We start from the raw sequence: 26,563 nt of genomic DNA, 5'->3' as shown, positions 1-26,563 counted from the left end.
TCTGCATCCGGGTCCAGAGCCCTCTCCCAGCGGTAACGATGCCGAGGAGGCAGTGACCCCGAGGGAGGCCGGAACCCGGGCGGCGGGTGAGCCGGGGCAGGGGTCGGGCAGGGGCTCCCTCTCCGCCCTGGAAGCGGTTCCCGTAGCCCCCTTCCCTGCGACCCGGAGCCAGTAGGGACGTGGGTGGAGAGGGTGGGGCGTCCCCTCGGGTGGGACTGCTGCGCTCGCTGGGAGGGTTCCGGGCCCTGGCGATCCTGACCTGGTGCGGAAGGGCAGCGGGGGCGTCCAGCCCAAAGCGCCCCTTCCCCCTTTTTTACCCTCCAGGCTGGCCGCAGGTGCCTCCCCCTGTAGGTCATGAAGGTGGTCTGAGGCTGACATCCTTCCGCAGGTTGGGAATGATTGTACAGCCAGTTCTTCATTATAAGGGAAGGGATTAAGGACACACCTTTGGAAGACGTGCAAACTACTCTAGCTTTACGAGATGGCCCAGGACACTAAAGAACCGGTGACCGCTCTCTAAGGTGGCGGTATTACTGAACAGCTGAAAAGAATCTTCATAAACCGTTGTGTCTAGGAGGGCATGTATGTATGTATGTGTTTGTGTGTGTTTATAGATACATAGAGAATATGAATATGTGATGAGGCCGAGAACCCCAAAGGGATTGTTTCTATCGTGTAAGCTGCAAGCAGTGAGCAACGCTAAGAGAAAATGTAACCCAGGTTCCGTCTAGCCTCCTTCCTCCACCAGGAAGACTGCTGTATGGAAATTATATGCCACAGCACTGCTTAAGGATGAAACGGAAAACCAAAACTTAAAACATCAAAAGCCTGGGATCTGGTTAAGCAAACGCACTGTTAACAGAAGAACCCCTCACCCTTGCTCTTTGCCGGAAGGAGAGAAGAGCTAGGGGGCCCTGGCCACCCCGCCCAGGATATGCCCAGTTTGGAGTGGGCTGGGGAGGTCCAGTAGCAGAGGCCAGTCCAGGGACTGTCCCGTAATCCCCTGGGCAAGACAAGTCGAAATTTAACCTGTAGAGAGGACAGTAATTAGAGTCTTCCGGGTGATTGGCCAGTTCTACTGGGCCAATTTTAGTTTTTCTTTATGTATATTGTGTACAACATTATAAAAGTAGTATTTTTTTTTTCTTTTGGTAACTGACCTCAAGTTACATATTATGTTATGGGCTCCAACTAAACTCTCCGAAAAAAGCAAAAACAAACATTCTTGAAAGGAATTGGTCACTGTTTTACCCTCCCATGGAATCCCCAGCCTTAGGTAGGGGCACATGGGTATTCTCTTCTCCAAGCCTCACTTTTTCTGAATTTTATAGAGACTTGGACTGTGTGATATGTTCTTTGGAATCTATGGAATAGTAAACCCAAAGGAAAAGGAAGAAATTAAACTCTGTGTTTTGCAAATAAAATCTGTTTCACTGAGAAAGAAAAAAATTATATTGAAAGTTCTCGTTTTCACTTTGACCTATTATGTGGGTTGAGTAATGGAATATGTGTTATGAAATGACATCCGGATACGTTTGTAGTGGTATTTTTAAAGTGGTACTAATTTTCAAAATAAGTTGAGTTCAAGAATCTGGAAATGAGTGCCACTGAACTGTAGAAAAACTCGTAATACTAGTATGTTGGGTTTGTGTTTTACAAGTGTATGACTTTACCTCTTACACTATAGCTTCATTTCATTTCAACAGACATTTCCTGAGAGCCTGCTCTCAGTGTGCCAGTCTGCAGGAAGAATAAAATAGAGACCTTGACTTAGGTTTGATGGGAAGATTGACTGGCATGGTATGATCACAGTACTTTACATAAAAGGACCAAGGGGGTGGAACACACAAAGCGCTGTTGGGTGCTCAGAGGAAAGAACAGGTCATTTTACACAGGACATCTGTTCGAGCTGGCATTGAACTGTCCAGTGGGGGTTTGCCAGAGTAAAAGCAGATCCAGGCATCTTGGGGAAGGATAGGAAAGCAAAAGAAGGCCAAGAACTGTGAGCTCTTTAATGTGCCTCCGGCATGAGTGGCATCGGTGACAGGAGATGATACTGCTGGGTAAGTGGGGGCCAGTCTCTGAAAGGCCATGTTTGTCTTGCTCGGGAGCTGGAGCTCTGTCTGTATGGGAGGGGTTTAAGCAGGGGGATGCCCTGGTATTAGGAAAGAAACCATGGAGGTAGTGGGGCTGCAGTGGAAGGAGATGAGTCCAGCCATGGAGGAAGCTATGCAAATTCATTCAGCAAGTATTTGTTGAACCCCCATATATGTCGGGTAATGTTCTAGGTGCTAGGGACACAGCAGTGGACAAAACAGACAAAAGTCCCATACTCTGTGGGCCAGACAAGACAAGAAGGGCCTGACCTAAGCTGGTGGGGATTGAGAGGAGGTGGGAGTGACAGGACTCGGTGACCCATTAGACTTGGGGGAAGAGCAAATAGGAAGAATCAAGCATAACTCTCAGGTTCCTGCCTTGGGTGATGAGGCTGTCTATTTCCATTTTCTGTATGTTTGCAGTTACGAAAGTCAGAGTACCATTTCTGGCATAAAAGGTAAATCTTCTTTTACCCCCTTAATAGGATATGTACTTTGAGTTCTTTTTCCAGGATGGTGATGAGTTTAGTTGATACAATCTTGGAATGTTACTCAATCCCCTTGAAAACCCAAACCAGGATTTGCCAATAGCCAGCAATTGTCTCTGATCAGGAAATAGGTTTTCACTGTTTAAAACTAATTTATCCATGTGGGGATTGAACCTGTGAATACTTAATCAGCAGGTTCGGAGAATCAGCCACACCAGGGTAAGGACCTGGGTTTATTCTGTATTATTCTTGATGGTCCAACGACCAGTGGAGAGAAGTCAGTGTAAGGCAGATTTCTGTTGGATACAAAACAGCTTTCTGGCAGTCAGAGCCATCCTGGAATAGAATGGGCAGTTGCCTGCTAAGGTCATGTGCTCATTTTTTCTGTCATTGAAGTCATTCGAGCCTGGTCTATATGCCCATCTGCCATGGAAACCGGACAGGACATTCCTGCATTGAATAAGTTCGGCTGGGTCATATTTAAGGCCAACTCAGAAACAAGATTTAAGCTCATGCCTACGAAGTCAAGTCACTTGACCTCTGGAATTAAGAACAATAATTATAATCAGGAATTTGAATAGCAGATCCAGGAATAAAATCTAGGAGATTTTGCTTTTGAGCTTCCACCTTCCAGGTGGTTCCTATTTTTCCTCATTGGTGAAATCCTGACAAATCCTGTGCTAAATTAATTCACCCTCCTGTAGTTAAAAATAAAACACCTTTGCTTAGAAATGATGCATTTCTGATCATTGGTTGGATTTTTATGAGAAATTCTGTTATTAGACAGAATCTTGGAGTAAATGGCTTAGTTCCTTAGTTCATAACTTTTGAGGATGTGTGCAAGGATTTATAATACATCTCTGCATTTTCTCAATTGAAAATATTTCAAGGTGATGCTAAACATTTAGCTTTCTCTAACTGGCATTCTACCAGTAGACATCTCATATACGCACTGTACTGTGATAGCTTGTAATGACGCCCACCAAATATTCTAAAATCATAAAATGCACTTTGAGTCACCAAAAATCAATTAAATTGCTTTTAGTAAAATTTTGTTTATAAGTATTTATGTGCTTATGTTTGGCATTTACGTTAACTTCTTATATACTATGACATTTGAATTACCAAATAGTTTTCCTAACAATGCTGCGTAGCAAAGAGCTCACTATAATCGGGACGGGCGTATGTATTAGTGAGAGAGGGCAGCATGGCCATGAGGGTGCTGGGGTGTACGTGCTGGACAGTGCAGGTTGGACTGTGATCTTGCTAGAAGCTTAATACTTTTCATAGGGGTTTTGGGCTGAAAGCAGCTATAGTGATCATCATTTGCTAGGCAAGTCAGTAAATCATCACAGAGGTCAGATGAGTTCTCAAGGTCACATGTCTGGTTAGTGGCACCCGGTTTATTTTTCTACTGTCTCCCTCAGCATAACCCTTTTTTTTTTTTCCTCTCATGTCCTTATAAAATCTGGGCAACCAGAAAAAGTTGATAAGTAGAATTGGTTTTAACTGTTACAGTTGTGCCTCAAGTCTTGGTGGAGATAGAAAGTCAAGGAGGAAAAATATTGGAAGGAACGGTCTCTCTTTTCTCCCCTCCCCCTTCCCTTCTCTCTCCTCCCCCTTCCCCTACTCTTCCCTCCCTCTGCTTTAGATACTTTAAAAACAAATCCATTAAATGTCTCCCAAGTATAGTCTAATCCTTGAATACCTGAGGAAATTTAATATTGACAAGTGAATGACATACGTTACAAGGATTTTATCTTTGTCAATTACTTAGAATTTTAGTATTCTTTGCAAAATAGATAGGAGCACTGTTATTTATTAAAAACCCATTTTTATGAAATTTTAGCACCAACATAGTACTATGCAAAAATGAGTTTTATGGAAAGTCAGAAACTGGCTTTATCCAAATTATTTTATGCAAAATAATCCAAATTATTTTATTGGGGAAAACAAAAGCAGTCTATTCTGGTCACCTAATGCTAAGAGGTAGCACACTTTAGCAGTGTACCTCTTTCTAAATGAATCAGGATATGTAAAACACAGATGCTTTCAAAAGGCTCAAAATGCTTTATCCGTGTTTTTCACTTCATAGAATTGCCATCCTCATTAAAGAATTCCATGAGGATGCCTTTCCTGTGCCAGCTGCTCTAGAGGAATCACACAGGCCACAGTGCTGGGGGCCAGCTGTCCCCTCGGTAGCAGCACTGTCTCTGATTTCCTACAGGTCCTTTATTTAATTTATTTTTTTAACATCTTTATTGGAGTATAATTGCTTTACAATGGTGTGTTAGTTTCTTCTTTATAACAAAGTGAATCAGCTATACATATACATATACATATATCCCCATATCTCCTTCCTCTTGTGTCTCCCTCCCACCCTCCCTATCCCACCCCTCTGGATGGTCACAAAGCCCTGAGCTGATCTCCCTGTGCTATGCGGCTGCTTCCCACTAGCTATTTTACATTTGCTAGTATTTGTAAGTCCATGCCGCTCTCTCACTTCGTCCCAGCTCACCTTACAGGTCCTTTAGACCAAAAGCAGGTCACTAGGCTCTCAGTTCCAGGAGACCTCCAGAGAGCCTAGGGATTGCCTCCTGCCAGAGTGGGAAAGAAGCAACGCTCTTCACCCCAAGGGTTTGGTGCATTAATATACAGGCCCTAATACATGGGGGTTTCCCCAGCTTCTGCCCTAACATGCACAGGGACTTAACAACAAAAACCATAACTGAAGCTTCCCTGCAGCCTCTTAGAGAGAGTCATTTGTACTCTGCCCTCCTGTCGGCAGTGGCAGGTTCTGTCGGCACACGTGGGAACTTCTTACAGGGATGAGGTTCTTTGGACGCAGTGAAAATTTGTTAGTAACTTGTTTGTAAGCAATTCATTGACTGTTATTGCTAAGAAGTAAGAAGAAAAAATCCTTCCAGCAGCCTTGGTTATTTCTTTAAGATTTCTGGCAGTGTGCAATGGATGGGTGAAGTGGAATCTGAACTCTGGGTGAGGTGAATGGGCCCGCCTTCCATGTTTATAGAGCACACCCAGAGGTTATACAGCAATAGATCAGAGAGCACTCCTCTCTCCTCAGCTTCCAGTGACTGATGCCGTAACTCTCCAATTCCTCATGAAAAGGTATATCATCATCTTTGTGAAATGTGAAAAGGAAAACGTTTGCCCACAGCATTTGATTTCTGTGTTTGCCCAGGTGGTAGGCCATACAGAAGTACAGTTGGGATACACCCGTCTATCTTATTTATGGCCACACTGACCCCTCAACAAATAAAGTGGTATGCTTAAAATATTCTCAGAATATGCAACAACTAAGCAAGATTTTCTTAGTCTTTTAGAACGCTTTGCAAAAGTATCGACTATGGAAGTCTAAGTATTCAGTGCTACCTTCACTGTATGACAGGGCTGGGTTTTGGAATCATCCTTAATGCTCGGTTGTGCCCTTCATTGAGTGACCTTGGATGAGCTATAAAACCTCTGTGAACTCAGCTCTGTCACCAGGAAAATAGCTGTCTAGTTGAGTTTTAGTGAGGATTAGAAACTGACAGTCTGGTGCGGTGATCAAGAGCATAGTAAGCATCTGAAATATGTTAGTTCTCCATTTCCTCTCAGCCAAATATACAAGAAATAAAATATGGAGATTTTTTAACAATTAATTATTGAGATATAATTCACATACCATACAATTTCACCCAAAATAGGAAGATTTGAGCTTAAAGATTTTTCTGGGGAAAAACCATTTAATAATACTTTGCCCACATCTACAAATGTATATATGGAAAGCCTCTCGAACGCCCCACGTTAGGATTCCTGATCATCATGATATCATGTCCGTCTCTCCCTCCTCTATCCCCCATCTCCTCACTGTACCCCTTTATACACCCTTATACACAGACATACACATACAAACTGAAGCTAGGATGTACCTTTTTTGTTTAAAAAGGAAGAATCAAGATTGTTCAAAATATAATGGGAGAGGGCTTCCCTGGTGGCGCAGTGGTTGAGAGTCCGCCTGCTGATGCAGGGGACACGGGTTCGTGCCCTGGTCCGGGAAGATCCCACATGCCGCAAGGCCTGCGCGTCCGGAGCCTGTGCTCCGCAACAGGAGAGGCCACAACAGTGAAAGGCCCACGTACCGCAAAATTAAAAAAATATATATATATATAATGGGAGAGAAAGCACCTTGTAGAATACTTATTAGCACTTGCACATGGGCTTGTGGGACTCGTGAGGACGCCATGCAGAGGGGAACAGTTATATTTTTGGTTTGTGACTCTTCCATAGGAACTGCTGCCATGTCCCACCAACCAGTTAGCTGCCTGACTGAAAAGGGGGACAGCCCCAACGAAACCACAGGAAATGGACCCCCCAGTCTGGCTCACCCGAACCTGGACACGTTCACCCCACATGAGCTGCTGCAGCAGATGAGAGAGCTTCTAATTGAGAACCATCAGCTGAAAGGTGAGCAGCACCTGCCCCATGTTTCTTCATTCATGCTGGGCCTTCGGGAATGCCGTCCTTTGGTAATAGCTTGTAGGTGAATCCCTTTCTGTGCGCCTGATTCCCTGGGGGAAGAAAGAGCACAGAATTAGCTTTGAGTAAGGCTAAAGTGGTTTCCATTGTTTACTTTTGGATACAGGTAAAAATAAAAAGTATGCATCTCTGGGAAATGGGATAATGACATTTAGCCCATTTAAAAGGAAAAAGAAAAAAAAGGCTGCTATTATTACAGAGTTAGTCCTAAATACTACCTTAAAAGAAAGCATTCTAGGGCTTCCCTGGTGGCGCGGTGGTTGGGGGTCCGCCTGCCGGTGCAGGGGATGCGGGTTCGTGCCCCGGTCCGGGAGGATCCTGCATGCCGCGGAGCGGCTGGGCCCGTGAGCCATGGCCGCTGGGCCTGCGCGTCCGGAGCCTGTGCTCTGCAGCGGGAGAGGCCGCAGCGGTGTCACAGGCCCGCGGACAGCAAAAAAAAAAAAAAAAAAAAAAGCATTCTAATATCTCCAGCCATGGTTTTTGGGAGAACCAGTGTTCGAATCCAGGAGTGATGGACCTCAGTCTATGTTATTAATAGACATTTTGTTATAATAAGTCAATAAAATCAATTTTATTTTCTTGAGACTCTTGAGGACTAGAGATGACATTAGACCCTGCTAGTCCTGTCTGGAAGCGGAAACCACTCACTCATCTTGCTTCGCAGTCTTTCCGGCTGACCCTGGGGCCCAGGCAGGTTCCATTCATGACCCCAAGTCCAGTCCACTGGTGTGACACTCTCCCTCTGCACCCCATGCAGAAGCCATGAAGCTGAACAATCAAGCTATGAAAGGGCGATTTGAGGAGCTTTCAGCCTGGACAGAAAAGCAGAAGGAAGAACGCCTTTTTTTTGAGACCCAGAGCAAAGAAGCCAAAGAGCGCCTAACGGCACTGAGTCTTGAAAATGAAAAACTGAAGCAGGAACTCGGAAAACTAAAAGGGAAAACTGAAAGGTCATTCGAGGTGAGCAGACTGACCACTTGTGATTTTATTCTGTTCATATTTGTAGTGCAGTCTTACTTGACCAGACTTCTAGATCAAAACCTTTCACGGTGCAGGCTAGATGGGTGCTTTGCATTATCTTGAAAGAAGTGTGCTTGTTGAGAAGATTGGTTACAATTTTAAGGGTCATGTATAATCTCTGGTGAAGGAAAGAAATGGGTAAAGCTTTGACCATATTGATTATAGTCAAAAGAGTGTTATGGTTATAAGTCAGTATTCTGTATTCATTATAGATGGTACGGAAGGACCTCTGCCTAGAACCATCCAAGTGTCAGTCATTAGTTTATGTCTTTGATGTAGAATATTACACTTTAAAAATCTGTCACTCAGAATTGTCACTTACTGACCTTGTCCTTCCTCTCTGCCTAATAGATTCCTCGCTTTATGTTTTACATTTACTTCTGAAAACTGGTTTGACAAATGTCATGTGATATGAGGCTGTAGGGTTGCCACATTTCCACTGACCCAAAGAACCCAAGAAGTGTGCTCACACCTGAGAACGAGTATCAAAGATGTGAGTGAAAAAGCAAATCAGAGCACATTTGAAGCCTCTGCCCATATTCTAAGGCTCACTGGGTATTATTTGTTTAGATGGACATCTCCAGTTCATTTTCTTCCAAACCTAGAACTTAACAGCTTTAGGGAGGATGAAGCACTGGGTTAATTCTTAGATATCAGTGATTTTCTTTCTTTCTTTTTTTTTTTCCAGTTCATTTACAATATTGTGTTAGTTCAGGTATGCAGCAAAGTGATTCAGTTATATAAATTTTTTTCAGTTTATTTTCCATTATAGGTTATTACAAGATACATAGTATAGTTCCATGTGCTGAACAGTAAATCCTTGTTGCTTATCTATTTTATGTACAATAGTTTGTATCTGTTCCCTTATTGTTTTTCTTTTCCATTATGGTTTATTACAGGAAGCAGTTTGTATCTGTCAGTTCCATACTCCTCATTTATCCCTCCCCTCATCAGTGATTTTTCTTGAGACTTTACCTTGAACTTTGTTGATGTCTAATTTCTTAAATAGGTAAAGAATACAAACAAAGAAATAAAATAAGGAAAAGAGAAATATGGAATAATCTAAAGAATGAAAAGTTGTTTAGAAAAATATCATAGCTTATATCAATGATCTTACTCATCAACTCCTGCTCATGGGACAATGAAAACATTCAGGTTTAATAAATTTGTATTTGTATTGCACATGTTTCATTGTTGATAAGATTTATTGTGTCTGATGCTTCAGTTTGTCTTACAGTTCAAAGGGCATTAAGTCACTTCTTTGGGCGAAACCTCTCATTGTCTACATATTTTTGAGGTAGAATACTCTGAAGAAATGATCACTGGGATATATGGGTAATTTTCTACTTGCTGGAAGAAAATATCTCACTTTGTTTTCCTCCCTTGGCTTTTGGGATGTGGGCTGACAGTTGGCTTCAGCCTGCGGGGGCCCAGCACTTTGAAGCCAAAAAGGAAGCTTCCAGAAGCAGTTTGTCTGCCTGAGATAGTCTGCCTGTAGGTTTTCCAAAAAGGTCCCAGTATTGGAAGAAGTTGAGATCAGAAGCTGGAGCTCTGAACAGCTTCTTTCAGTGCAGATGATCAGCTGAAGCAAACTACAAGCAGGACTCAGAAATGAGTCCTTGGGACAAAGTGGCATTTAGGACTCTTAAAAACCCTTGGTCATCAACTGTATCCCCCAAAACTGTACCTCCCAGGCCCACCCCTTGCCCCCCTGCCTCTTCTGTAATGTTTGTCTCCTGGACCACTTGTGTTGTTTTTTGGTTTTTAAAAAAAATTTTTTTTTAATTAATTAATTTATTTTTGGCTGCACTGGGTCTTCCTTGCTGCATGTGGGCTTTCTCTAGTTGCAGCGAGCAGGGGCAGTGCAATGGGCTTCTCATTGCAGTGGCTTCTCTTGTTGCAGATCACGGGCTCTAAGCACGCGGGCTCAGTAGTTGTGGCTCGCGGGCTCTAGACCGCAGGCTCAGTAGTTGTGGCTTGCAGGCTCTAGACCGCAGGCTCAGTAGTTGTGGCACACGGGCTCAGTTGCTCTGCGGCATGTGGGATCTTCCCGGACTAGGGCTCAATCTCATGTCCCCTGCATTGGCAGGTGGATCCTTAACCACTGTGCCACCAGGGAAGCCCAGTTGTTTTTCATTTAGGCCCTCATCTTCCTGATTTACTAAAGCTCTCAAGGCCTCAGATTTTCCTCACTCACGCTGGCCCATCTTTGCTGCTGCTTCTGCAGGATGCACCCCTCCTCCCCACTCACCCACCCCCACAAGCCATCAGGGCCTCTCCTGTGGTCTGTGTCACACAAGGGAAGGGAGCAGGTAATTTCCTTTGGAAATCTGCCTCTGATCTTTAGGGTGAGGCCGAGGCATTACTGGTTCTATCCAGTTTCACTGAATTATACATCATAATGATCTCTAAAGAGTACTTTTTAACTTTTAACTACAGATGGCCAGGCAAAGGTCATTAGATAGACTATTGTTTTTGGATTATAAAATGGCATATCATCCTGGGCACATTTCCAGGACAATACAAGCACAGAAAAAGACAGAGAAATTGTTGTGTCACGAAGGCTAATCAGTGCTAAGTGCTCAAAACTGATGAAAGACATAACAAATAATGGAGTTGGGCTTGAGATCCAGAGAATAAGCCCTGGAAGTGTAGTCCGGGAAGACGATGGACAGAGCCTTAACAAGTGAAATGAAGAGAAATTTGAAGTGTCACCTCACAAGGTGTTTTATAGCCAAATAAGCAGATCCACAATTTCCCCAGGATAGTTAAGAGATCCACACAGTTGCAAAAAAGAAAATTAACCTGACATCTGAGATTCTAGAGTCATGGCCTTATATCCCTGGTCCTCAGACCCTTGTTTAAAACTCTTCCTTCCTTCCTTAAAAGTCCATTCTACACAGTGTCCTCAGGGAGGGCAAGATGGTGGATATGAAAATCCCTCACAGAGCGTAGTCTTGCCCTTCCCTGCCTGCTTCCTAGTACCAGGCTAGGCAGTACATTTTCTTTTATGTTTTCATGCCTTTAAATATACATTTCTTTGGTCTGAGTCATTACCAGGAGAGACTGCACAGGCTTAGAACCTTTCCTTACAGACCTAACCCTTCAGTTTTACAATGTGTTGCTTTTTTCTAATGCCTGCGGGAGTTTCCTAGCAAGAGAATGGTCCAAATGAAGGCAGAGCACGATTCCACTGGTGTGAGGGGCACTTCCATGCTGCCAATTACTACCAAGCCCTCTGTTCTTAACACTTCATGGACTAGCTGGTTTATGGTCCATGCACAAGCATTTCTGATAATTTTTTGGTTTTACTATAAGCCTTTGGGCGTGTTTACCATTCCTTAGGAGATCTGTCATAGGGTGTGTGTGTGTGTGTGTGTGTGTGTGTGTGTGTGTGTGTGTGTGAATTTTCTGTGTGTTGCAATCCTCTGATAATCTCAGGTGTATGTGTTTCTTGTGGCACCATGTCCATAAGAGCAGTGAGGGAAGAAATCAGAGAGGCTAAGAAGGTCACAACTGGAAGAGACCACAGAGACCACGTGGTACCACGTCTTTCTTTCTGAGCCGAGAAAACTGAAGCCAAGACATTGAGTGAAATCTGCTCAAGGTGACACATGCTCTGATTAGCAGAGTGTGGACTAGAATCTGCTCTCCCTTCTCCCAAGTAAAAACACCACATGTCAACAGGCTCTTTCTCTTATGACTTTGTCATATGTAGTAACTGCAACAGGATAAACACAGCAGGTACTCAGGGAAATATTAATGTTTATTTTTAATTTTTATAGAGGCAGAAATTTAATTTTTCCACCCTTGGTACCAGCCTCTGAATTTTCAGTTTTCTTATTTCTCACCAAACTTATTTTTACAAACCTTAAAACAGGAGCATAGAGTACTGTAGCAACCAGACTATACCTGGGAGAATTGTGGACCTTTCGTTGTGTTTTGTCATTACTATAACATTATGCCCTTGGTGCTTTGGCTTCTGAGTAGACATGACAAGAATGGGGAGAGTAGGGGTGGGTATGCATTTGTAGGGGTGAAAAAAAAGGCAAGAGTTTGAGTTGTGACAGTTCTTTGCGGAATTTTGGACTAGAATTTACAAGTCTACCATTGCCAAAGTCTGGCTGGTTATTTTCATGGCATCAGATTATTTCAGCATGCTGAGAAAGCCTTTCTTGTCATGAGGTTATTTTAACTTCCAATTATTTGCATATGATAAAATAATGTAAGCTTTTCCATTTTAATCGGCATGTCAAAATAAATTGCTAAGGATAAGCTAGAATATCCTACTATAAAGCATAGCTGTCTTGCCAGTGGGTATGGAGACACTCGAGTTTGATGGCCAAGTCCCTAGCGTGATTCATTAATTCACTTTGCTCCTCGTCCCCCAGGTCCCCAAGGCAGAAGCAGAACAGGAAGTGGAACAGCTGAAGACCCAGGTGGCACGCCTTCAAGCTGAAAAGGTCGATCTGCTGGGCATCGTGTCTGAATTACAACTCAAGTTGAACTCAGGTGGCCCCTCCGAAGACTCCTTTGTTGAAATCAGGATGGCTGTAAGTGTGTTGGTTTTGTTTTTGTTTTAAGCAACTTACAAAACCTCACCTGGACAGCTGCTACAAATACCACCATTTCCTTTCAACACGAGGAAGCCAGATAGTGGGGAAACTTCAGCGTAGTCAACGTAAATGTACAACATAATGCTGTGGCTATCATAGCTGAAATGGAAAATACTGATTACCTTTTATGACCAAAGAGATAGCCCTTTTTCTTCCAGTATGTCCTGACAAGAGATAGTCCTTTTTCTTCCAGTATGTCCTGACAAATTTATGTGACTGACCTAAAAAGAAAAAAAAGGCATAAACTTTTTCAGCCCAGGTCTCAAAGCTGTGTTCAGCATTTCACTTAGGTAAGCGGAGTTGTGATCAGATGTGGTAAAATCAAAGGCTTTAAAACACTTACTAATAACAGAACCCTCTTTTCAAACGAAGTCTTACGAGGAACGTTGGTATATTAAAACTAAGAAGTGGAGAAAAGAAAGAGCAGAGCGGCTCTGGTTGTACCCTCAGGGAATACCCGGGCTTGTCCCTCCCCTTTAACGGCAGCTGCTAGGGAACCCCCGAGAACAGGGTTTGAAGGCAGGGTGGTCTAACTGGCATTTATGTGCAACCCCAAATGACACGAGCTGGGCGAGGCAGCATGTGCCGGCCCATCCCTGGTGGGAAGCATGTGTTGGGGTAGCTGGCGTGCAGGCAGTCCTGCTAAAGAGCACAGAAGGTAAGTGAAGCCCAGAGGGACCTCTCCTTCTCTGCTACTAGAAAAAAACTGCATACGGGGTGAGGGAGACAAGCACAGGAGAAAACCCTCCCTCATACACACAGTCATTCCGGCTTTGTCAGAGTACACGTCTGATACAGGCAGAGAGGTTACCTGTGTCTCTGAAAGAGAAAACTCGACTTTGTGGGTAAGTGGGAGTGGGGCGGGGTGAGGGGCACCTTACGAAAAGCTTAATAACTAATGGATGTGTCTGAAATGGTCGAGTGCGACTTCCTTTATCTTCTTCTCATTTATTTGCTGTGCACAAGGTGAACAGAGTTGCAAAATGGCTCATAATAGCCCTACCACCCACGCCCCTCATAAATTTTAGATGAATAGGGGCTGAAGTCAAGAGAAGTAAAATACTAATCAGTAAGTACACTAATGTCAGAGTACTCATTCTGCAAGTGAGCAAAGATTATGAAAACACAGCATTGATCAAAGAGCGTTAACCTTCTGCAGATAACTGATAAAATTCAGGAAGCCCAAGGAGCGTATCAGAAGTTTCCAAATGAGGCTTCTTTCTTTGGGATGAATGGTTAGCATAATACTCTCCCTCACTGATGAGTGACAGTTATTTCTAGTGTCAACATGTTTTTCTTGCCTTGCTTCTGTGAACAGAAAAACACTGCCCAAGATTTAGGAACGGTGTGCACACACAGAATTGTCTAGAACCATCTCTGTATTTTTGGAAGATCTTTCTGCTAGCTCACTGGAATAGAAATGTCTTTCAAGGGACTTCCCTGGTGGTCCAGTGGTTAAGAATCTGCCTTCCAATGCCGGGGATGCGGGTTCGTTTCCTGGTCGGGGACCTAAGATCCCACATGCTGCAGGGCAATGAAGCCCACGTGCCACAACTAGAGAGAAGCCCGTACGCTGCAACGAAAGATCCCGCATGCCTCAACTAAGACCCGACGCAGCCAAATAAATAAATAAATAAATATTTTTTTTAAAAAAAGAAACGTCATTCAAATCATGTAAGTGTAAGTCTTAGTCTTCCTGTTCCCTAAGTGGCCCGAGATGCGTACAGATTTCTAATAGGAGCTAACCTATGCTTTGTGAGCCTTGCCCACAGAAAACAGCCTTCTTTTCAACGTGGCTTCAGCAAGTTCTAACATTTTGCATGTTAAAGGACTGTGTGGGAAAGGTATGTGGAACTGTCACTAGCTTTGTGTGACCTTAATCTGGTCGGGGAGAAGGGAACTGCCAAGGAGAAAGAGAAGATAAGCTTTCCTGTGCTGGCGGTCAGGTTGACTGCTGAGCGAGAGGAGCCCGACCTTCTCGTCTTCACCTGGATGTTTATAGTCCTGATGGGGAGTGCAGGTTGAGGGAAGGGTAAATTTCCATTACATTTGAGTGACCGAATTTAAACATCTCACATTTCCACGTCTGATAGGTTCCTTGGGTTGTGTGTCATCCAAGTTCCTGCTCTTTTGCCTTTTTCTCTTTTGATAAGGAATTTGTCTTGCAGACATACTATGTTAAATCCCTTTCATTTCTGCTTTTACAGGAGGGAGAAGCAGATGTGGCAACGAAAGAAATCAAGCCAAGTCCTGGGCCCACAAGAACTGATTCCATTGACACGTATGTGAAGACAGACTAGGGCTTTCGGACAGACACGCTGGGCAGTCTTGTCACTTTCAGCTCTCCCCTGGGAGGCCAAACATGGTGGGCTGAAAAAGCCACTTATTGATTTATACTGGGACCTTTCAAGAATGTTCCATTTGAATTGCTATTTAATGTTGCAGCCCAAACTGGTGGAGAAGAAAAACTATGTTTGGTGCCTTTGTCGGCGAACTGACCCCTCACCACTCTGTGTAGAGGTGTTTCATCTCCATCAGATGGGCAGTGAAAACAAGCTTCTCAATTAAGAGACCCATGTTTCCTGATTTGTTTACCAGTGCAGTCTGATCCGGACCAGGCTGCCCAGCTGATAAGGGGGATGTTCCCATTTTGTCTTCCCTGTTCATTCCCGAGTACAAGCCAAGGTGACTAATTCAGGATAATCTTCCATAGCAGTGACTGTTGTTGCTCTGAGTGACAGTGCTGTTTTTGGAAAGTGCCCAGATATCTTACCTGGGGAATTGCAAGTAGACTTGTGACAAGCAGATATTAGGAAGCCGACATCTTAAGAGGTGGGGGGACCTTGAGGAGGAGACGGCAGGGAAACTGGGCACCTGAGTCTCTTGCAAGCAGCTCTGACCCAGAACACGCTGTCAGCTCATCCTCTGTAAGCAGGTTCCTACTGCATGACTCTGCTTAAGAAGAGTTATCTGAAAATTTCCCTAAGGATCTCTTCCCTCATAGGCTTTTAGTATCTTTTTTCTATAACTTGATGAATGTACTTATAAAACATAAAAATGTGTTATTTTTTTTTTCAGTTATGCTCCCAAGCCTTTGTATAAGGGAGAAAATCAGGATTAGATAATATTTTTTCATCAAACAGGGCAGTTGGCAGAAATGAAAGTTATTCCCTTTTTTAGTTAGAAATTCCTCAGCTTGCCCCTTTCCCCTATTGCTTTTTTTTTTAAATTTATTTATTTTTATTTATTTATCTTTTTCTGCGTTGGGTCTTCGTTGCTGCGCGTAGGCTTTCTCTAGTTGCAGAGAGCAGGGGCTACTCTTCATTGCGGTGCGTGGGCTTCTCTCTAGTTGTGGCGTGTGGGTTTTCTCTTCTCTAGTTGTGGTGCGCAGGCTCTAGGGCGTGTGAGCTCTGTAGTTGTGGCACAGGTTCCAGAGCGCTTGGGCTCTGTAGTTTGCGGCGGGCGGGCTCTGGCTGAGGTGCGCCAGCTCAGCAGTTGTGGTGCACAGGCTTAGTTGCTCCATGCCATGTGGGATCTTAGTTCCCCGACCAGGGATCGAACCCGCGTCCCCTGCATTGTAAGGCTGATTCTTTACCACTGGACCACCAGGGAAAGTCCCCACACAGCTATTTTTTAATAACAGCTTCCTTACCCTGTTTGAAAGTATTTTAAGGAGTCAGAGATGGATTTCTAGGTTCAGAGTTTGAGCTTTGGCGACGGGAACTGGGATTGAATCCTGGCTTTTTGTTAGATGTGTGACCTTGAGTAGGTTACTGAAAGAGCAGCTGCCGTTGGCATCAGCATAGCTGTCCAGAATGTTTAGTTGCTGCAGTGCTCATTGTGGTTTTCTTCATCATTGAACTGCCTCTTGATTTAATCTGAGTTGGAAATCAAGAAAAATATTTGATATGCCAACAGTGCCTACATTTCTCTGCTCTAATTGTTTGAAACCAGAAACAAAAATGATTTTCTTCTCCTGACTAGAGAACACGGTGGTTTCGGTCGAGTTGGAGAAAGGCCGGTGGTCTGCATGTCACCATGGGCATCACACATGCTTGTGCCCTTTGTATGACTGTGGTCTTCCTGGAGATTAGACCTCTAGGAAAGCCGGACACCAAAAACCAGGGCTACCTCTGCCCCACTGTTTCGGTGGGTCCTGTGGTCTGGTGCCTTGGACATGGTGACCATTTGGAGGAAGTGAGCACGTGCAGTGTAAATCGAGCCTACCCATCAGTCTCCACTCCTTCCCTGGAAAGCATGGAGCAGTGAGGCACTGGTGGTTACCAGGCCAGCTGTGCTTGGTCTGTAAATGAGAATTAACTAGAGAATATTCTGGAAAGCAGTTCCTTTATACTGGTTCCAGTAATATTCGTAGACTCTGACATTTCTGTTTTCTCATGAAAACCTTTTAACCTTTATGCTGTCCTGATGTAGGAGCAAATCTGCAGAAGGTGCCAGGAATTATTTGGAATTTGAGGAATTAACTGTGAGCCAGCTCCTGCTTTGTCTAAGGGAAGGAAACCAGAAGGTGGAGAGACTTGAACTTGCCCTCAATGAAGCCAAAGAACGGTATGAAATAGGGAACGTGAAATATGCATACATTGCTTTTTTTTTTTTTTAAGAAGATGTTGGGGGTAGGAGTTTATTAATTAATTTATTTATTTTTGCCGTGTTGGGTCTTCGTTTCTGTGCGAGGGCTTTCTCTAGTTGTGGCAAGCGGGGGCCACTCTTCATCGCGGTGCTCAGGCCTCTCACTATCGCGGCCTCTCTTGTTGCGGAGCACAGGCTCCAGACACGCAGGCTCAGTAGTTGTGGCTCACGGGCCTAGTTGCTCCGCGGCATGTGGGATCCTCCCAAACCAGGGCTCGAACCCGTGTCCCCTGCATTAGCAGGCAGATTCTCAACCACTGTGACACCAGGGAAGCCCCATACATTGCTTTTTTAACAGTTTTATTGAGATATAATTAAGATACCATACAATTCATCCATTTGAAGTATACGTTTCAATTTTTTTTTTTAAGAATATTCACAGAGTTATGTAGCCTTTACCACATTATAATTTTAGAACATTTTTCCTTGCAAATAAGCAACCCAATACCTGTTAGCACTCATTCCCCATTCCTCCTAGAAATTCTACTTTCTGTCTCCATAGACTTACCTTTTCTGGACACTTCATACAAATGGAATCATACAACATGTAGTCTTTTGTGATTGGCTTATTTTATTTAGCATAATGTTTTCAAAGTTTATCCATGATGTAGCATGTGTCAGTTCTTTTCTCCTTTTTGTTGCCAAATAATATTCCGTGATGTAACTAGACAACATTTTGTTTATCTCTTCATCATTTGATGAACATTGGGGTTGTTCCCACTTTTTTCCCATTATGAATAATATTTGCTCTCAACATTCATGCACAATATTTTGTGTGGACATATCTTTTTAATTCTCTGGGTATATACCTAGGAGTTGAATTGCTGGGTCACATGGTTACTGTTGAATATTTTGAGGAACTACCAAACTGTTTTCCACAGTGGCTGCACCATTTTACATTCTCACCAGCAATGTATGAGGGTTCCACTTACTCCACATCCACACGAACACCGTTGTTATGTATCTTTTTGATTATGACCATCCTCGTGGATGTGAAGTGGTATCTCATTGTGATTTTGATTCTGTTTCCCCAATGGCTAATAATGTTGGTCATCTTTTCATGTTGGCCATTTGTATATCTTCTTCTTTGCCCATTTAAAAAAATTGGATTGTCTTTTAATTACTGAATGGAAAGAGTTCATTAATATTCTGGATACAAGTCCTTTATGAGGTATATGGTTTGCAAATATTTTCTCCCAGTCTGTGACTTATCTTCACTTCCTTGATGGTATCATTTGCAGCAGAAAATTTTTTTATTTTGATCTAGTCCTGTTTATCTGTGGGTTTTTGTCCCTTCTGCTTTTGGTGTTGTATCTAAGAAACCATTGCCTAACCCAAGGTTACAAAGATTCACCCCTGTGTTTTTTCCTAAGAGTTTTATACTTTTAGCTCTTACATTTAAGTCTGTGATCCATATTGAGTACATTTTTGTGCATGGTGTGAGGTAAGGGTCCAAATACATTCTTGCATATGTAGATATATTGCCGTCTCACACCATTTGTTGAAAAGATAATTCTTTTCCTTACTGAATTGTCTTGACACCCCTGGTGTAGATCAGTTGACCATAAATGTAAAGATTAATTCCTAAACACTCAATTTTATTCAGTTGATCTATATGTCTATCCTTATGTCAGTACGACACAGTCTTGATTACTTTAGTTCTGTAGTAAATTTTGAAATTGGGAAATGCAAGTCCTCCAATTTTTTTCTTCTTTTAAAAGATTGTTTTGACTATTCTTGGTCCCTTGTTTTTTTTTTTTTTTATGTAATTCTTAGGATAAGTTTGTTAATTTGGGGGGAAAAGCCAGCTGGGATTTTGTTAGGGATTGCACTGAATCTGGAGATCGATTTGGGAAGCATTGCCATCTTAACAATATTAAGTCTTCTGATCCATAAACATGGGTGTCTTTCCATTTACTTAGGTCATCCTTAATTTCTTTCAATGATGTGTTGTAGTTTTCTGCATACAGGTCTTGCACTTCTTTTTCAAAATTTATTCCTTTGTATTCTAGTCTTTTTTATGCTATTATACATGAAATTGTTTTCTTAATTTCATTTTTGGATTATTCATTGCTAGTGTAGAGAAATACAACTGATTTTTTTTTTTTTTTGCGGTACGCGGGCCTCTCACTGCCGTGGCCTCTCCCGTTGCAGAGCACAGGCTCTGGACACGCAGGCTCAGCAGCCATGGCTCACGGGCCCAGCCGCTCTGCGGCATGTGGGATCTTCCCGGACCGGGGCACAAACCCGCGTCCCCTGCATCGGCAGGCGGACTCTCAACCACTGCGCCACCAGGGAAGCCCCTACAACTGATTTTTGTATATTGATCTTGTAGTCTGCAACCTTGCTGAATTCATTTATTAGTGCTAATCATTTTTTTAGTGGATTCCTTAGGATTTTCTGTAAACAAGATCATGTCATTTGCAAAGAAATAGTGTTACTTCTTCCTTACCAACCAGGATTCCTTTTATTTCTTTTTTTTGCATAATTGCCCTGGCTAGACTTCCCGTACAGTGTTAAATAAAAGAGGAGAAAGTAGACATCCTTGTCTTGTTCCTGATCTTAGGAGAGAATGCTTTCAGTCTTTCACCATTAAGCTGGTATTACCTTTGTTTTTCATAGATGCTTTTATCAAGTTGAGAAGCTCCCTTCTATTTCTAGTTGCAGTTTTTATCATGAAAGGGTTTTGGATTTTGTTAAATGCTTTTTCTGAGTCTATGAAGATGATTGTATGGGTTTTTTTTTTAATATTTACCTTTAATTTATTTATTTGGCTGTGCCAGGTCTTCACTGCAGCATGGGGGATCTTTTTAGTTGCGGCATGCGGGCTCTTAGTTGTGGCATGCAGACTCTTAGCTGTGGCATGCATATGGGTCCCCTGACCATGGATCGAACCCGAGCCCCCTGAATTGGATCACAGAGTCTTAACCACTGGCCCACCAGGGAAGTCCCTGTATGGATTTTTTTTAACCTCTATTAATATAATGTATTACATCGATTGATTTTCCAATGTCAAACTAACTTTTCACCCCTGGATAAATCCCACTTGGTCATGACGTATGATCTTTTCTATATGTTGCTGGTTTGGATTGCTAGTCTTTTGTTAAGGATCTTTGCATCTGTATACCTAAGGGGTACTGGTCTGTAGTTTTCTTTTCTTATGTTGTCTTTGTCTGGCTTTGGTATAAGGGAAATACTGGCCGCATAGAATGTGGTATACACACGCACTTTAGGATAAAATTTATTTACCTCATAGAGTTGTGAAGTCAATGAATTTCTACGTTTGAATGAACTTTTTATGAAGGCAAAGTGCGAAACCACATAAGACGGGGGAGATAATGCAACAGTTTTAGGGTTCCATTGATTGCAACATTTAATAATAAATATACTATAAATAGGATATACTATAATATACATAAATATATTATGTCTGAGACATAATTAACTCTCTCAGACATTATAAATGGCTCATTAACCTTAAAATTATAGCACTATAAGAAGCACTTTCTAACTGAAGCAGTTGAAATTTTTAACTATAAGATCTGTTTTTAAAATATGAAGCATAAGTTATTTATTCAGAATGAGGGTAACCTAGAATAATCACTGTTTGTCCAATGACTTATTTGATCGTCAGCTCTTTTCAGAGGTGAAAAAGGTATGATAGCTATGAATCGTAGGTTTTTACCCCATATCCTACTGCTGTCCCTTAGAAAAGTTCAGAGGTTAACTTCCAGGAAACTAGTACCATGTATTCTAATGGAGTAAAATATTCGTCCTGGCTTTCTGACAAGTCCCAAAATCTAGTAATAATGCACAGAAAAATAATTAAGTAAAAGCATTCTTTTTACACCTTAATTATTCCAGCTGATTTTTAAAGGGAAGATGTTTTGCTTTGAAAAAGACCCTTAATAGTCATAAGTAATCAGTGTGTTTCTGTTTCATTGGCACGTTTACCCTCCTGAGTTCTGCACACCATTCTAAGAAGTCAGGTTTAGCCAGTAATTCATCCTTCCTCAGATAACATGATTAGCTTTAATAATAAAAGTATAAACTTAGGAATTTTCTGATTATACATCAGGATCTTTCATATAATCTAGTATATATTTCCTGCTTTCAAAATAATGATAGCTCTCTGTCTGGAGGTATAGCTTTTCAGATTGCAGCTAGGAAGTCAGGCCTGCCTTTGAGATGGGTGTTTCCCTCTCTCACCCTGAGCTCCCTGTGAAGGATCCCTTTCTCAATAGCATTAAATTTCCATTTTGTGAGTCAGCCTTCTCGCAGTATTTAACACCTGGCAAGTCAGTGATTGGTTGCCAAGAGTAATGTTCCCCATGTGGGTTATTAGGATGACCTCCTGGCTAAGGTCGGACCAAAACCAAGAAATAAAATCACTGATTCCTGGACAACCTGGCTTGATTTACTATGTGGGATATGATGGAAAGACATTCCAAGACCTAACATGTCTTCTTCTCAAATACATAAGTCAGTTTTCAACCATTTTCATGAGAAATAGGGGTAATAGACAGTTTAAAATTTACTCTGAAAAGTTTTAGGGATTTGTGGGGACAGCGGACAACAGACTTGCCTTTCTTCCATTGTTTTCCAGGGTTCATATTTCGTGCAATTTGTGTCTTCTGAACAAAGTTAAACTGATAGCCAGGAAGGAGAGGGAAAGTGTATATGAAGTGTGACCCGGGATAATCAAGAGGTAGTAGGGAAAAGTCAGCCAAGATGAAAACTTGCCCTACAAAATTAAGTTGAAATTCAAATGTAGGTCAGAAGCCTGCGTCATATGTGAGTGGCATGATAACGGCCCATCCTTCAACCCTGCACCAACCAGCTCTTGGCCCATTGATTTGCTTAGCTAGAAACAGTGCCTGTGCACCTATTAGGTTGGGCAGTTTGCAACAGATACTAATGCTGTTTGTTTATTTGTTATTATCACTAAGTTTTTTAAAAGTCAGGTTTGAATTCACATAAAGAATTGGTTCCACAAGCTTTTTATGGAAAAACACTAGTTCTTTGACCAACCCCCCTCCACCCCCCCACCTCCTTTTCCTGCTTCTCAGACAACCACTTGCCACATATTTAGCTGGTTCTTTTGATACATACTCCCATATATCAAGATTAAATTGCTACTTAGATTGTTTTTCCTATTTTAGACATAATCTATTGACCTCCCACTATGAAGGATGAGGATTTAACGGCCTTCCACTCTCACCATTGTCACTCCACACACTTCTGGACCCTTCTTCCCACCCCACTCCAAAACTGATTATATTGACATTCAGTTAGATCACTATTCAGTGTTTATTATTATTATGTGTACATACCCACACACACATACAGTTCTCTGTTGAGCTGTGCTCTATGCTTTGACCACTTTTCCTTTTTTATACTTTAAAAAAAATCTCTATGCAGTATTACCTTTACAAAAATGTGCTTAGTTTCACCATACTCTTCTCCAATGAGGAAATCTCAATTACATTCAAACATGTTAGTAGTCTAATAGTTTTCTCTTGAAGACTTTTCTCCTGGAGTCAGCCTGGCTGTTACCTAGGTCCTGCTCTTTGCAGTCATCTTGGAATCTCCCTTTGTCATTGTCCTGTGGAATTCCTTCATCTCTACTGTGTTGGATCACCTGTTTCCTGAATCCAATGCCTTTCTCATTCCCTAAATATCTTAAAATATCTCCACTAACTTACTAAGAATATATGGGAAGGATATTTTCTGAGATCTGCATATCTGAAAATCTGTTGCTACCTTTTTATACTTAATGGATAATTTGGCTAGATATAGAAATCTGTATTGGATATAATTTTCCCTCCAAATTTTGAAAGCATTACTTCATCGTATTCTAGCTTTGGTGTTAATGTTGAAAAACTCATTGCCATTCTGATTCTTAATCTTTTGGTTTAAAACTTCTTTTCTTTTTCCTCTCTCCCAAAGGTTCTTTGCCCTGTCCCAAGTTTTCTGACATTTCACATGTGCTTTGGTGTGACCTTGTTTTCATCCATTTGTTCTGGACATTCTTGGCCTCTTTCATTCTGCAAACTCATGTCCTTCAGTTCTGGAAAAATGATCTTGAAATAATTCAGGGATAATCTCTTATCCTCAGTTTTCTCTGTTCTCTCATTCTAGCACTACTGTTATTTTTAATTGGACCTCCTGGACCAGTCCTCTGACTTTCCCAACTGGGTGTTCCTCTTTTCCATTTTTCTCTCTCTCCTTCTCTCTCTCTTTCTCTCCATCCCCCCTTCACTCTTGCTCTTTCTCTCTTTCTCCTTTCTGGTACATTTGATCAACTTTCATCTTCTTTGTGGGGCAGGGGACAGTTCCTTTGAATGTTACTCTTCCATTTTATTATGGTGGTAATATGTTTCCTTCTGTCCCTAAGGATATTAACGATAGTTTTGTTTTTTTTAAGTTTTTCCCCCTTGGCATATTCTAATTTCAGTAAGTTGTTTTATTTTCTGGTTTACTTTGTTTCATTTTAAGGTTTTCCTGAAATGTCTGGTAATCTTTACTGTTTGATCGGATTTAAGACTGGGGGGTTAGATGCTGATCAAAGTGCTGTGTGGGGCTTCCCTGGTGGTGCAGTGGTTGAGAATCTGCCTGCCAATGCAGGGGACACGGGTTCGAGCCCTGGTCCAGGAAGATCCCACATGCCGCGGAGCAACTAAGCCCATGCGCCACAACTACTGCGTCTGCGCTTTAGAGCCTGTGAGCCACGACTGCTGAAGCCCGCACACCTAGAGCCCATGCTCTGCAACAAGAGAAGCCACCGCCATGGAAGCCCGCACACTGCAACAAAGAGTAGCCCCCGCTCGCCGCAACTAGAGAAAAGCCCGCGCGCAGCAACAAAGACCCAACACAGCCTAAAATAAATAAATAAATTTATTAAAAAACAAACATACAAAGTGCTGTGTGCATGTGTAGGGAGATCTGGCCGGGAGGTTTCCTTGGGGAAGTCTTACGTCAGAAACTTTAAATCTTTCCCTTATCCTGATCAAATTCTCCACAGGAGACTTTTCCAGTCTCCTGTCTGGGTACTTTCCTAGATGCCAGCGTTCTGGAGATGAGTAGGAACAGAAGGCTGAGGGTCTTAGTATTCTGTAAGTTCCCCTCTTTTCAGGAGGGAACCCAACCCCTCACCTCTGATTAATGACTCTGAGTCAAGAGACCCTTTATTTTACGACTTTCTAGTCATTCTTAAACAGGTCCCAACTTTATCCCCACGTCCGGAGGTACCTGGTGTCACTGATTCCTGAGCCTTTGGGGTCCCACAGTATGAAGTGGGTTCCATCTTGGCTCTCCCTACTGTTGGCTCAGGTCCAGTCCTCTTGGGCTGTCTAGTCAGTTCCCACTCATACCTAATGCTTCCCAAATCTTCTTGCTATTATTTCCTCTCCCTTTCTCTTTGTTCTTGTAGGTATGTGGCTTTTAAAAGTCATTTTAGTGGCATTAAAGGTGGGAGAAAAATTACATGCGTATATTTAAATCTACCTTCTTTAACCACAGTCTCTTTATTTCATTTGTATCGGGATGGCTTTCATATGATTATGATTCAGTGTAAGAATGTTGCTGTATTTGTTTGTTTTCAGGACCTCATAAACTTAGATGGGTCCCCAAAAACAAGTCTTTCCCTCTCTGCCGAATCCTTATAAAGGGACACCCACTCTCATGTAGCACATATGCATGCACGTGTGTACACACATAAAAACACAAATTTAAAAAATATTTCTGTGCATGACAATGACGTGAAAAGAGGCAGTATTTTTCAGTGTTCAAGATAAATTATACATATCTTATACCTCCATGTGCATTCATCCCTTAAATCAATTCTAGCCAATATCACGTTGAAAGCAAAACCAGGGCTAATATAGAGAATGCGAAGAGATTTTGAAAACATTGATCTTTTATCCACATTTTGTACAATGTTCTTTTCAGTGCTTCCACAATTGTTTTTCCTCTGGAAGCCAAAGAGAAAGTAACTTTTCTATATTCTTTAATTTTTCAGAATTTCTGATTTTGAAAAGAAAGCGAAGAATCATTGTGAGATTGAGACCCAGACAGAGGGGCACACAGAACAAGAGAAAGAAGAGGAGAAAGGCACAGAAACTGTGGGTACTAAGAGTCTAAGACTGTTACCACACCCCCGATGGACAGAGAGTAGTGCAGGCGCTGGAGCCGCGTCTTGTGATGTGTTATTGGCTTTAGCAATAGAGAAATAATTTCCATGTTGAATATTTTCTATTTCTCTCATATTTCCTTGTCCTGATCTGAATTTCATTCATTGTAAATTGTACTGAGATGTATTCCTATCCTAGTGATTCTAGGAAATCGCGTCTCTCTCTCTCTTCTTGGCTGATTTTCTCTCCGGAATTCCTAAGTGGACAGGCCCACTAATTGAGAAAGGAATTTTGTCCAATTTATAATAAGATCATTTGAGGATGTGACCCAGAAACGTAAGGTAGCATTGAAAGATCTTGGTTCTATCCCACTACTGGTTTGAATAAAATAGTATGAACAAAAAAGGTTCATTTTTATATACATGCTCATATACATTTCTGTTCTGTGGCAACTCAGAGGCATGCCTTGTAGCCTGCAAACAGTCTGAAGCTTAGGGAAAGGTGATGAAGGCAGGAAGTTGTAAGACCCACAGTAGCCCATGAGAAAGGCACTTACATAAAATAGCTAATTTATTTATTCAGCAAATATATATCAAATACCTACTGTATGCTATGTTCTGGGCTGAGTCTCCTACTTTCAAGAGAATGGAGAATAATTTAAAAACTGAGATGAAGAGAACACCTGTGAGTAGTAGTACCCTGCTGACTAAAACTAATCGATAACTAATAATAGAGAAGTACTGAGACTTCCATGGCACCATAAAGCTCACTGACAAAAATTCTAGAGCTGCCAGGAAAAAGGCAGTACAGTGAAAATAGTTGAGTAAACTAGAAAAATAAATCGGCCAGGGAATATGGGCATGAGTTGCTAGCTGGATAAATTAGATTGTGCTTTGACATCACTGTGATCTATGATCCCTTGAACTATGATCAGGATTCTTTTTTTTTTTTTTTAATTTATTTATTTTTGGCTGCTTTGGGTCTTTTTTACTGCGTGCAGGCTTTCTCCAGTTGCGTTGAGC

General features: G+C 42.1%; 1 protein-coding gene across 1 annotated transcript in view; it reads left to right on the top strand.

Moving 5' to 3' along the window:
- The first annotated feature begins 6,885 nt into the window (after window positions 1-6,885).
- Window positions 6,886-26,563, top strand: part of OPTN (optineurin) — a 34,721-nt gene continuing 15,043 nt past the window's right edge. The window contains exons 1-7 of the mRNA XM_007460906.1: window positions 6,886-7,051; window positions 7,881-8,083; window positions 12,535-12,696; window positions 14,967-15,044; window positions 16,767-16,780; window positions 17,194-17,328; window positions 25,430-25,532. Of these exons, the coding sequence (XP_007460968.1) occupies window positions 6,886-7,051; window positions 7,881-8,083; window positions 12,535-12,696; window positions 14,967-15,044; window positions 16,767-16,780; window positions 17,194-17,328; window positions 25,430-25,532 (861 nt within the window). The remainder of the gene's footprint in view (window positions 7,052-7,880; window positions 8,084-12,534; window positions 12,697-14,966; window positions 15,045-16,766; window positions 16,781-17,193; window positions 17,329-25,429; window positions 25,533-26,563) is intronic.

Source organism: Lipotes vexillifer, unplaced genomic scaffold, assembly GCF_000442215.2.
Source record: "Lipotes vexillifer unplaced genomic scaffold, Lipotes_vexillifer_v1.1 scaffold534, whole genome shotgun sequence".
Classification (NCBI taxonomy): Eukaryota; Metazoa; Chordata; class Mammalia; order Artiodactyla; family Lipotidae; genus Lipotes; species Lipotes vexillifer.
Note: the sequence above shows the minus strand (reverse complement) of the source record. Positions and strands in the feature narration are given on the sequence as shown.